At 39.7% G+C, this 14,055-nt stretch overlaps 1 protein-coding gene across 1 annotated transcript in view; it reads right to left on the bottom strand.

Moving 5' to 3' along the window:
• nsmf (NMDA receptor synaptonuclear signaling and neuronal migration factor) overlaps positions 1 to 14,055 on the bottom strand; it is a 54,887-nt gene that overhangs the window by 13,637 nt on the left and 27,195 nt on the right. The window contains exons 6-12 of the mRNA XM_022756554.1: positions 13,561 to 13,629; positions 6,035 to 6,087; positions 4,534 to 4,623; positions 3,195 to 3,322; positions 2,998 to 3,081; positions 1,793 to 1,826; positions 1,410 to 1,480 (exon numbers count right to left, since the gene is read on the bottom strand). Coding sequence (XP_022612275.1) covers positions 1,410 to 1,480; positions 1,793 to 1,826; positions 2,998 to 3,081; positions 3,195 to 3,322; positions 4,534 to 4,623; positions 6,035 to 6,087; positions 13,561 to 13,629 — 529 coding nt within the window. The remainder of the gene's footprint in view (positions 1 to 1,409; positions 1,481 to 1,792; positions 1,827 to 2,997; positions 3,082 to 3,194; positions 3,323 to 4,533; positions 4,624 to 6,034; positions 6,088 to 13,560; positions 13,630 to 14,055) is intronic.

Here is a 14,055-nt window from a genome sequence, read left to right as displayed (position 1 = left end):
CTGCAAATGAGAGCAGAACGCAGGTGGGAGACACTATCAACAAGAAAAAAAAAAAAAAAAAAATGGAGTTCACTAGTTCACTGACTGTACCACATCAATTCAGACCTGCAATACTCCTTTTATATCCCTGTAGTAACTTAGAACAGATGCATCTGTGTAAACTGTCCTGAGTCTCTCTGTATACTGGGAAGTGTTGGCAGAGTATTTATAAGACACCCACAACGGGCCAGTTGGTCCAGTCCTCATTTTACTCATAGATGAGTCTGATGTTAGTCAAACTGCTTCACAAAAATAAAAAGACTGACTCATTTCAAGTTAAAATCATTAGATATCTTATCACCAGGCTAACTCAGTCCTAAGACAAATGTTACCACGGTAACAATCAATGACACCTGCGCTGACCACCAGTACTCAACAACAAAAAAACAGGAAAACATGGCTCATAATTTGTGGTTTGATAACATTGTTATGGAGAGAGCAACGGGAAGGGAAGGAGTTTTAGAGGTCCAGGCAATTTTTTTCCAAATCAGATTTTTCTTTTTATGGTTTCACTCTTTGCTGAATTTATAAAGTAAAATGTCCTTGAAACTGTTGAATTCTTTCTAAAGACAAACACTTTCTGGGGTAAACGGAGCTGAGCGGTTGGATACAGCTCCTCTGTGGGACTTTTTTTTTATTTTGAAAAAAAGTCTTAATTTACCCAGAAATCCCTGCACCACACTCTGGCTTAAGACAGTCAAGAACTAGACGGAAGTATTGAATTTTTTAAATGTAAACTCAAAACGTTCCTCTTCAGCCTGGCTTTTAATCAAATATGGTTTTTAGTCATTAGTCACTTTATTCAACTTATTTTATTGTAATTATGTACTATTTTATCTCTCTTTTATTATTCATTTTATTATGTTTGTTTTTGTTTTCTACTGAAATTAGAGCTTTGTAAATCTATTTTATTGTATCTCACTGTCAGCTTTTGTCCTTTTCTTTTTAGCTTATCAGTGGTCTGTGAAGCTCTTTGAACTGTACTAACCTGTGTGACAAGTGCTATTCAAATTAAGTTTGATTGATTGATTACTTGATTGATTGACTGACTGACTGATTGATTGACTGCTATTTGTTATATAAGACAGTCAAATTCTATCTTTGTGAAACCAGACCCGGGATCAAACCTAGCTCAGGCCACTTCACTGTTATGATACTGTATACTATCATATTGCATATATGTCAGTGTTTGTGAGGCAGAAAAAAAAAAAAATTATCCTATGTAACTTATTTCAGTTTGTCCTTCAAGCCATGATGACTAGTTAGACAGTACTAACCTGACTTATTTTAACCCAACACTAATTTAAAGGAAACCATGACCTAATAATGATGTCACACTATTTCTCAGATCTGTCTCTGCTTTCACTCACCTGACAGAAAATGAGCATGTTCCAGATTTTACAGCCTTTCCTGTAAGCAGTCAACTTTTTCTCTATCTCATCTGGAGGGAGGGAGAGAGAGAAGGAGAGAGAGGGAGAGAGGGAGAGAGAAGGAGAGAGAGAGGTGTCACTTTTCCCACTCAGCCAAAATGGTGAGACACATAAACTGGCTGTCTCTTGAGACACACACACACACACACACACACACGCACACGCACACACACTCGTGAGTAGATAAACAATGAGTCATCTCTGCTCGCCAACAAGCTCAAACGTATTCCACCCTGGTCTTTTTCCACATTTTCACTGGGAGAGTAATTTTCACTTGAGAATTAACGTTTTAAAAAAAAACAAAAAACACATGTCGCACTCACCGAGGATGTCATCAAACGTGGCGCGTTCATGGTCCTTCAAATGCAAAATTAAAACAGAATTATTATTTAATGAAATCCTGCTGAGCAGAAAAGGATTCAAAAGGGAAACAACCCGCTCATTTTCTATAAAGAACATTAGTTCATTTACAGCCATTAACAGAATCACATTTCATTTAGACATTAGTGCTGATCATACAACCTGCTAGACGTACAACAAAAGAACAAGGAATTTACATTTCTATCCCCTAGACTGGTTGGTTCCCAACATCTGGCTCGGAACCCTTCCAAAGGGTCGCAAGGTGAAGTAAGGAGAGGTCAGGTGATTAACCCATTTATACCGGATGCTGCGCAGCGCAACATCGCCCCTCCCGCCGGTTGCTGCGTAGCGCAGCATTGTTGATTCCTCGTCATTTTCATGACACATGCAGCATATAAATATGTAAAATATGTATAAATATATCAAGAAAATGATGAGGAATCAACAACGCTGCGCTACGCAGCAACCGGCGGGAGGGGCAATGTTGCGCTGCGCAGCATCCGGTGTGAATGGGTTAACAGGGTAGGTTGAGAACATCTTTTTTTTCCCCCTCAGACTAGATTAAAACTTTACTTTTTGAGAATTACAGGACAATTTCACATTTTCAGGAGCAAGTACTTGTCCGACTCCCTCTAAAACGAGTCTAATTCTCAGTTGTACTGAAGTTGACAAAGTACAGCTGAGAAAAAAAAAGACATTCTTGATTTTTTTTTAAAGCTTGGGGATGACTTGCAGTTTCATACATCAAACATGTTTTTGTGACTTCATGTGGAAGAACAAAAGACCTGCACTTCCTGCAAAGCTGTCATCATGCATAATACAGGCTCTCCCACACAGCTGTGGACTCTTACCAGATGCTTTAACTGAGTAGAACATGAACATCCACTTTAATAACCATTCTCAGTGCAGATAAAAAAAAGAGGCCAACACACACATCAGTGTGTGAGTCTTTGTTCAGTCTGTTCCTCTTGTAATGTAATATATCAACACATATTGAATTTCCATATATGACATATATGTACAAATTAAATAAAAACGTGTAAAAATTTGGTATTAAACCTATTTGTGTTTATTTGAAACTAATGAACGGCTGAATAAACGGATACAGCACAAAGTGTCATAAACTGAATACAATGGTGGTGTAAAGCTGCTGATAGCTGATACTCACATAAAGAATGGGGATGATGGAGGGGTCATCCCTGCGGATGATGTTGGGAACATATTCAGCCTTTGGGACCTTGGAGGAGATCAGCTGTGGAAAACAGGAAACAAAGACATCTCAGCGCAGGTAAGAAAAACTTGATGAATATATTTTGTACAGCACTTGACTCAGGCAATTTGAAAGATGATTACCAGGACCCTCACCATGACTTTTGGTGGGATGAAGTCCTCTCCTTCACAGGCTGCTCTCTCCAACTCCCTCTCCTCCTCCCACTCAGCATCCTCATCCAGCCCTTCATCTAGAGTCCCTGACGAGGTCTGAAGCTCACCACCTGGCTCAAACACACACACACACATACACACGCACAGGAACAAAAGGGCGAGATGAAAGGATAACACACAAATGCGATTAGAGAAGGTGCTCCATTTAAGAGTGCTGCACCTGTTATTTTATTTTTCCAGCACAGAGGGAGGAGCAGAGCAGTTAAAATCAGACCACACAATAACACCCTCCTGATGCGCTCAGCCAGATGCAGACGGCTACGACACAAAGCAACAGGCAGAGGGACAACAGGTTGAAAGATGTGGACGGCTGTGTGGATGGATGGCAACAGCCATGTACAAGTACAAAGAGGAGGAGTGCAAACACACACACACACACACACACACACACACACACACACAGGCAGAGTGGAGCTGTAGGCCACACACACTGTAAACAGATACACTTTAGTCACTCAGTGACTACAATGGGAGCGGATGTGCGTGTCAGTCTGTCTGTTACTGTATCCTTGTGTGTGTGCTTGTTTTGATGTGAGTGTACCCATATGTTTGGTTGCGTGTGCGTACTTGCATGCATGTGTCTGTACAGCACCTAGTTGTATATTCTCCCAATTGCAAAAGACTATGTATGTTTCCATATGTATTTCTTTATGCGTCTGCGCCGCAGGCATATTGTTTTCAGGTTGTCCGTCCCATTCCTGTAGACACATTTCTCAGTAACGCCATGATGCAACCTCTTCAAATTTGGCACAAACATTCACCTGGACTCAGTGATGAACTGATTTGATTTTGATGGCTAAAGGTCAAAGTTCAAAGGTAACGGCGACCTCACAAAACATGATTTTGGCCATGTGAACGCAATAGCTCGAGAACTCCTCAAAGGAATCCCATTAAATTTGGTACAAATGTTCAGTTGGATTCACGGATGAACTGATTAGATTTTGGTGGTCAAAGGTCAAAGGTCAGTGTGACCTCACAAAACACTTTTTAGCCATTACTTAAGACTTCACACAGCAATTATGACAAAATTTCACACAAATGGTTAATTTCAAGGCGGCAATCGTATTTTTTTTTTTAGTGTGTAAGCAAAACTGCACTGCATCTATAGTAATGTCTGCTTATGTGTTTAAGAGAAGAGTCTGCAGAGAAAACTGTGTGTGTGTGTGTGTGTGTGTGTGTGTGTGTGTGTGTGTGCACCGTGTAGAGTAATTGTCTGTGTCTTTGTTCATGTCTGTGAGTGATGGAGATTGTGTCCACTCACTGTCTCTGGAGTCATGCAGTGAGTCAGGCTTGACAGGGGTGGGGTCACTCCACGAGCGGCTGAAGCTCTTGGCTCGACGTTCGGCAAAGGCTGATGGAGTTAGGGGGGGAAAAGAGTCACTCACATGCACGCGCACACATACACACACACACACACTCTCCAAAGCATAATTGACCTCACAAGTCAAGTGTTCGGTCTTGCTGAGCCAGTGTTTGTGAAGAAGATAAACACAAAAGTGATTTTAATGTCCCTGTCACTGTACATAACTGACCTTACTGTTTTATGTTAACATATGGCTAAGTGGTATTTAAATTACTTTAATTGATTGATTGAAATTTTATTGTGTTAAAATGATATTTTCATCATTGTATTGTCTAATTTATTGATTCCAATCAAACTCTAGTGACAATTTAACAAAATGTATTAAAGGGCAACTCCTTCCTGCTTTTTCAGATACATTTCTGGCTGAATACTCAGCTAAATCAAATTAAAAAAGTAAATAATTTGGCAGAAAATAATAAGTTTCCAAAGCTCAAGGTGATGTCTTCAGTCCACATAAGACAAAGATGAGCAGCAAAATCTTGTAGTTGAATTTGGAATCTGCAAATATTTGGCATTTTTACTTGAAAAGTTACTTAAACTGTTTAATTGATCACTAAAAATAACTTATAACTTCTGACAGAACATTCAGAACAGCAAATTTGTTTTTATTATTTTTATCATATGGTACGGTAGATATCAATATATCTCAATATATACAGAGACATAGCATTCTTACTAATATCGAGGTATCTGTTTGTAGAAAAGCTCCAGCCAATGGTACAAATAGGTGTTTCATCTCAGTCTGGGTTAATATCACAATGGTTTCCAAAGACTATAACTGGTCAGGCTATCTGTATATGTTTCCTGTCCTATTCCTGCAAGATGGGGTTGAATTCAGAACTATTTGCATATTTTCTTGTCTAGGCTTCTAAACTCCCTCCTTCACCCAGTCATTTGAGTGTCAGGATATGATGAATTTTCATTTTGAATATAGAGGGACTGTCAGTCAAACTTGGAAAATGGTGGTACCAAAAAAAAACTTAACTCAAAATGAACTCAGAGGTGTCACAGATACAGCAAATACACTGATGCATGGAAGTGCTCAGTCGATCAGTCATAAATTACAGCACGCAACTTTCCTGGATATGATCTATATGATAAATTCTTTTTATAAAGCAAATGTGAGTGAGTGCACAGTCACAGTAACACACGACCACTAACATACTGTACACATACACCAGTCGAAACGAGGAGTTTGAGGAATACGGTTTCATGAACATACTGTAGCAAAATATTCCCATGCACATGCACAGTACTCCATGCATAAAGCATGAAGAAGTTCTGATACACCTCAGTTCCGATGTTATGATGATACACGCTTTAGAGCATGGATGCATGACAACGTAGTGACATCAGAACACATACAGTACATGCATAAAGAGTAAACTGAAGGACTTACTCTGGGCCTTCATCCTGCGGCTGCCCACCATCCGAAGGTGTTTCCGGAAATTTCTTCCATTTTAGGGAAAGAGAAGGAGGAAGACAGAGATATCAGGACGTAGGGACGGAACCAGAGAATGAAAGAATGTCTCAAACCAACAGACACGAGTGAATACAAATCACAGACAGAGGACAAATCTGAATCCCAACCACAGATGTCAGGCAGTTCATTACATAATGAAAGGATTACTTCAACTGTTTTGGGAGTTTTGGCCACCGGTCAACATCTTCAACAAGTGACCAGATGTGATGAGAAGACTGGTACCAAAATGACCTCTGAGGCTTCAGTGGAAGCTCTGCACTGTGCACATCAAGCCCCCAGGAACTGAGCTTTGCTATGAAGCGATTTGGTTTTAGTGGCTGCACAGAGTATTGCAACTTCTATGTCAATTGTGTGATGCACACTGACCCAAAAAGCATGTTTCCCATGCACAAACATTGTGCTGACCCCTGTTTGCACTGAAAAGATGCTAAAGTAATTATTTGTGCTGCTGAATTTGTAGAACCTCTGCAATAGCAAACTGGCCTCATATCAAGACCAGAGATATTCACGCAACTTGCAAATGCAGCTGCAAATGCACGTTTGATAGAAAAACACTGAGTCTGAAATGTGACAAACCACTGCTACCAACATTAGCATTATAGCTAAGGTTGGCTGTTTAGTACAGCGCCACTGGGATTTTCAGGATGGTTAACACTTCGCTGCGCAGGACCCTTGTTTTTCTGCTGTAAAGTGAATTCGCCATCCGATGTGAAGGCTAATAACCAACTCTAATAAGCATGCTCTATGGGCCCAAGAACACAGAAGCATAAAGGAAGTGTGAAGAAGCCCATGAAGCTTTTTTTTTTTTGCATAATGCGCCCAGTGACTATTGGAATGAATGGAGCGCCTCTGAATGTGGTATCCAGGTCAACTTAAAACAGCCCTGGTGCACATGCTAATGGTTGGCATACACTATGTTACAGATTAACTTGCAAGCCTCAGTTTGTACCTCTCATTTATCAACAAAACCATCAATGATTCTGAAAAAGGAGTGCTTGGTAATACTTTAACCATTTGAATAAGACAAATATTTCAGCTGCTACATTATAACAAAGATTTTTTTTAACATTCCCCAACAGCAGCTGTATTACATTCAAACAATGATGGTAGCCAAAACTTATGGATGCCCTTGTGTAATTGCGAACATTTATTATCATCTACATGGATGTACTATATTATTTTATACATAAAATAATATAATGTAAAATACCATTTTTTTTATACATAAAATAATATAATGTAAAATTACATTTTATATGTAATTGGAAGACGGTCAGATGCTCAGCTCTTTGACTTTAATATAATGTTAATACACAAGATGCACTGACCTGTACTGACTGGAGTTAGCATCTTCCCAGCTAACTAGTGTGGTGTTAGCTTGCCTGCCACAGTAGTAGCCCTGTGAGATAACTAATTGCTATAATTTTTTGAGTCATGCCTGATAATTGCTACACAGTGCATGCTAATGTCTTAGCATTCAAAGAGGACACAATTATCTCTCTGACAGTAAAGTGGTTTTGGCATCAGTTGTTGTTTTAGACACCGGCCCAAACTCCCCAAGAATCCAGTGTATTGCTTTAAATGATGAGTGTTTGAAGTTACTCAGACATGTCATCTCAAACTTTTTCTATACTCCTTTAAGAGTCAAGTCAAAAGAAAAAATCTTAAAAAGGAACAACTGTTTTTGGACTCATTTAAACAGGCTATTTGAGACAGACATTGGATACATGATCATCATCAGTTTTGGAAATCTCAGAATTGAATTTGTATCTTAAAGTTGACTCTTTTCCCTCTTCATCTTTCTTTCCTCTCCCCTCTCAGCTGGTGACTGGCATAGCTTTTCCAGAGTTATGCCTCTGATTATAAAGTCCTAGATTTTATTTTTTTCATGAAAGCCGATGTATGATTCATGATTTGTACCAGCAGAGAAAAGCAGCAAAACAGAGAGAGAGAATCTGAAAAGGAAACAGAAAGGAAGAGAGGAAACAGAATACAGAAACAGCTGTAAGTGGTAGCAAGTGGAACAATGTGCGGCCTAAAACACAGCTTTTTATTATTCATCAAAGCTTGTCTGACTGTGGGGGTTCAGTGTAGTGCAAGTAGGCCTCGCGCTCTCTTAAATTTTTGTAAATCTTTAAGTGAGGCTATGAAACTAAAAGCTTCTTGCAGCAGAAAGTACACACTGCCTCAGTTGGGGTATTGCAAAATTACTGGTGCTGAAAGGAAAACGGATTTTACACATGAAGATCAGTTTACTCACAACCGGGAGAACTAATCAGCCTGTGAGCTTTGTCGAGTCAGAGATGATGTCATCACGGGTGATCTCAGACTGGGCTTGAGACTACACATTTTTAAGAGTTTGAAAGACATGGGCCGTAGGGATTTACTACGCAGGGAGGGTCTAACAAAGAGAAGCTATTGAGTTGCATTATGGGAAATGTAGAGTTCAGTACTTTTTGAGAATGACTCTCTTTCTATAGATATGATGTTTTTATATAATACAAGACATAGTATGTGAAATAATCGGTCAACACCATGACTGAGTGTTTCCACCTTGAACTGCAGTGAACCAAAACAGATTCACACAGCCAGGGTTTCATACATCACAAACCTAATGAACCAATCCTGTCAACTTGTGGGGACGGGGGGCAGGGCTAAATAAACCTGAAACCTTGTCAGTACAGAGAGCGAGAGTTAGCAATGGCACAACCACTAACACTGTGTCAGTCACTGCCAGTTACAAGCTAACAAACAACATAAACAAATAAAAGATGCTAACTACGCTAACTGTTCTGATACGTCTGCTAGTCTCTGATTCTGGTATCAACAGTCTCCTCATCTGAGTCTGGGTCTGACTCAGTCTCTCTGATGTTTCCTCCTCTAACCATCTCGATACTCTGCAATTTCACCAGTCACTGAAACCTTGTCAGTACAGACAGCAAGAATTTGCATTAGCACAGCCGCTAACACCCTCACCCTGCCAGTTAAAAGCTAACAAACAACATGAACAAATAACAACGCTTACCGTTCTGACACATCTTTCTGGTCGCCGATTTTGGTCACTACACATTGGAGTGGAACTTAAAGCAGATACAGCGTGGTTGGCTCTTATACCAATCCTTAGGATCAACTCTGGACATGTCTAGGTGCATTGTTACTTATATGATACTGGATACCAAGTATTTTGTTTCAGATTTGTGGAGCTGTAATTTTAATCACACATTTGTTGTGTCGGCAGGGTGATGAAGCTTTGTGGTGAACTAAACAATGGACTGATGTGAAACAAAGCCACGTGAAACTGCTGATACGGCTGGCCCACTACCCCACAGCTCATTATTTTTAATGAGCCCCACCTCTCTAGTAAGTCACTGCTATCTTTTCCACTTCATAACACTGAAGGACATCACCATCAAGTAAAAGCATCACATTTGTGCATTAAAAATAAAAGAGAGCCAACATTCAAGCTAATATAATAGTGTAACCCTAACCAAACAGCAATGAGGTTCACAAAAATGTGAAAGTAAATGCAAAGCTGACACCGGTCCACGTGCATGTTTTGTTTGTCTGAAGCTATTTTGTGTTCAGGGTGCAGTTTGAAGGCAAAAACATGTTGACGTGTCAGTGAAGATTGCAGGAGTCGAGGAGGAAGAGCCTAAAATAGAGGGATGACTCAGAGCAGAGGGGGATCCATCAGTCAACCAGCGTTGTATTTTCATACTTAGCGACAACAGCTTTTGAAATCACTAACACCCGTGAACCAAGACGATCGAGTCAAATTCAGTGTGTTCGTGAGTACGTGTGTTTCTGCCATTCTGCAACTATCTCACCCGACTCTCTCCGTGCCGCTGTGACCTTTCCAAAGGCTTTGCAGAGGAAATACGTCTTGCTTATTCAAACATGCGTAAATAGATTTGTGCAGCTGAGATGTAACTTTCTATTAAAAGCATTCTGAGAGTTTGTCACACAACTCCGTACATACACACACACACACACACACAAACAAAGAAACATAATTCTCCTGCGCTGTTTGAAGAACTGGCACAACAAACACACACACACAGGCTCACACAACAAATGGCATGTCTGATTTGTTGGTGGATGTGAGGTCTGTTGCCAACTATTGATTGATTCGTTCACTTTGAGAGCCAGCCACAGAGCAGTGAGCTACGGCCCTGTATTGATAGACCTTGCTTTTACTCGTCAGTGTTCAGTGAAGAACACTGATTAAACCTGCCACTCACAGCCTCCAGGATTCACAGCACACACACACACACACACACACACACACCACAGGACATTGTTAAGAGGTTTGTGATGGCCTTATAACAGCAGTTGAAGACAGGAGTGAAAAGACTGTTTTGTTTTATGTGGAAAAGTAAATGGTCACCAGTATGTAGATCGAGGCAAAGACAAATGCACAAATAGTGTGTGTGAGTGTGTGTGCGTGTGACTGTGTGTCAAGAGTCAACGTTTCAAACTGCTGAATCATCAGAATAACAGCAGACAGAGGGTGTAGAGTGAGTCACTGTGTGTTTGAGTATAACAATAGAGATATTTGCCCCTAAGCATGAGATGATCTCATTAGCATTTGATGCAAAATAAATTAAAATAAATTAAGAGAATCGAAGAAGTGTTCCACATTACTTCCGTATTATTCTACAATTTAATACAAACTGACATTATCAACAAGCTTATTAACTACGGCTGTTCAGTTAATCGAAATATTATCAAAATTGCTATGTTGCCAAGGGCAATATCCAAATCACAGGAGCTGCAAGTTTTTTGATGAAGGGTAAAATGTGTCACAACAACAGACCATAAAAGAAGCGCTGTGGTGCTACAGAGACGCCCCGGCCTACTGCTCATATTCTCCAGATGTAAAGGAACGTGGTTGTGTGGAACAAGACCCAACAAAAATCACATCATCACTACTTTTTTTTTTTTCTTCAGTGAAAATGAACTGCAAAGTGACCATTCACACTGAAATCACGACTCACATCACAACAAACAATATATATCAAACTAATCTCAATATGATTTTCTTGCATATCATTCAGTCCAATTATTAACCATGTCTGATGTTATTGACATTTTTTTTTTTTTTGCAACATTTAACTCCACGATTCACTAATGCATTCATAGTTCACACAGTCTTTTCACATACTATCAGCATCATTTTCTAACATGTTTAATGTGTTTAGAAAAAAATCTCTGAATTTCTTTTACACAGACTTTAAATATAAAGAGACTGACGCCGGGAACACACCGCCCAAGTTGCTTGAGTATGGCGGCTGCCGTCGCTGAGCCGCTGCGGAGAAGCACATGTGTGTGTTCACACCGGCTGCGACTCTGCTGCTGCAGCTCTATCTCTCTATAGAGTTTGCAGGTTACTGGATTATTGGTTTTCTTTTCATCATAAATTAAATTCTTATTTATTTTTGACAGAAAACATCAGTAAAATGTCACTGTCTCCACGTGCAGCAGCTAAAATGGTTCAAAATATATTTATATTTCTTCACTACTCTGACATATTCAGATTCAGCCAAGATATAGACTACTATATTGGGAGATGTCAGTTTTATGCAATGTCATTATGACATGTTCCTGGCCTGGTGTCACGGGTGCGGCAGTGTTTCAGCGTTTCTGTTAAATGAGGAGAAAATAACGAATTGCTGACAAGATGAAGACAATGACCTACACAAGAGCTAACATGGGCACTCATCTCCTCTGCTATCGTCAAGACTTGACAAAGGAAAAGGACACACTGGGAAAAAAAAAACTGCCACAGGACCAAAAAGCACTTCTGAAATCATTTTCAAAAACTAGAAAGAAGAAATAGCCGCAGACAGCCATTTTCTGTAGATGAAAGCAGTGGCTTTAGAAAGTTGCTTACACTGCTGGAGGCAAAATACTAAGTTCACTCAAGACAACACTTCTAGTGTAGTCGTACTAAATCTCTACAGAGGAACAAGACTATATGTGATGGAAAGCTTGAGAGCAGCCAAATGCATTTTGCTGACAACAGACTGGTGGACCTGCTGCACACATCAGAGTTATATCACAATAAGAGCTCACATCATGAGGGGGAACTGGGAGATGGATGGCAGTCTTGCAAACTCACCCATAGATATCACTGGCAGCTGTATCTGAGAGTGGAATTTAGACTATATATTTCTCATTTAAGGTTTATATTTTATTATAGGGTTGTATTTATTTCATCTGTTTTGCTTTGACTTTTTAATGCATATATGGGTATATATATATATATATATATATATATATATATATATATATATATATCATTTAAACTAGTGCCAGCAAAAGGAAAAACAGGAATAAAGCACAACTATTCTGCAGTCATACATTCTTGTCAGACTGGGCTTGAACCTCCCACGTGTGTGTCACTGTTAAATGAAAATATGTAAATATTAATACATTACTGTATATCTATCTGAGGGAGAAAGTAACTATATTGACTTACAGAATGATTATGTGTATCAATTCATCTTTACCAGTAGTGTCTTTATATAATTCATGATAGAAATGTTTGATCCTGATTAGAGTTAGACTGTTGGCCATGATTTATTTATTCATAGTTTACTTATTAGTATTTTAAGTTTCCTTTGATTATGGTTTTATCTTAGATTGAATAGTTTTATTGAGACTGGATCCCAAAGTGTTTGTAAGCAAATAAAAAAAAGTCAGTGAATCGACATCGGAGCTGTCTGAGCCTCTTAGTTGGAGCTGACCGGTCGACTGCCAGCCGTTCACATCGCCCTCTACACAACGCAGAGACTGGAACTATCATGTCGTAGAAGAGATAATACGGGGTATTGTAAACTGTATACTCAGGAGCAACTGCACCCTGTTACATAGACCTGTTACATCACACTGTGAATTCTCAATTAAAAGCCATAATTAATGGCAGCAGGAACACATAAAGGCAGGTTACTAATGAAGTCCAGGTAAAAAAAAACATTGAGTGGAAGGATCTATACTGCAGTAAGTATAGTCAATACAACATAATGTACATTTCTGCAACCCTAATAAGAGAGTCACATGTAAGTGATGTTAAAGGACTGACAGTGAAACTCAATATTTCCTGCAGCTGTTTCAAAATAAAAGCCTGTCAGACACAGGAGGGAATATCAGTCACTGGAATGCTTTTAGTCTGAAAGATGCGTGCTGGAGGTTTTGACTTTCATTAACAATAGCGTATCAGGAGTCGAACAAAAGCACTGCAAAGTAGAGCAGGGTTCTCTCTGCATTTGAGCTAAGTAAAAACTCCACATACAGACACGGTCCATTAAGAAAAAAAAGAGATTTTAAGATATGATATCAGACTCATCAAGAAGAGTATTTCTTTGCTGTGTAATAGGGGAACTGTGACAGGGACAGTTTTGCACCACACAGGACAGGACAGGACAGCCGGGACACGGTACCTCTCCATCATGGTGGCTGCCTCCTGCTCTCTTTTCCGCCTCTTTCTCTCAGCAATGCCGCGGAAAGCCCTGCCGGGACGTCAAAGCGTTAAGTGGTTTTGTGGGGACATAAAGGTTTGATGTTTTAGCTGCACCTGACCTAATACCAAAGAATTTTTGTCTGAACCCAAACTGACCCGAGGGGGGGGGGGAATAACCTTTACAGAACTTATATGATGTAAGTCAGAAATCATTTATACTTTTAGTTTTGAGCTACAGTTTTTTTTTAATAGGTACTAGGCCTTACTAAAAGTGATAAAGCCCTCTGGGTCTCGTCGGGTTCGGGCATAAATATAAACTTCCAGTCAGGGTGGGAGGGGCAACAGTACAGGGTTGAGGGTGAGGGGTTTTAAGTCCATAAGGGTTAGTGCGGGGTTTGGTTAGCTTTGCTAAGTGGTTAGCGTGGTTAGAGGTAAAAGCACAGGGACGTTTTATCCACCATTGTGGATATTCTCA

This window comes from Seriola dumerili, unplaced genomic scaffold (assembly GCF_002260705.1).
Source record: "Seriola dumerili isolate Sdu_G_001 unplaced genomic scaffold, Sdu_1.0 BDQW01000017.1, whole genome shotgun sequence".
Lineage (NCBI taxonomy): Eukaryota > Metazoa > Chordata > Actinopteri > Carangiformes > Carangidae > Seriola > Seriola dumerili.
Note: the sequence above shows the minus strand (reverse complement) of the source record. Positions and strands in the feature narration are given on the sequence as shown.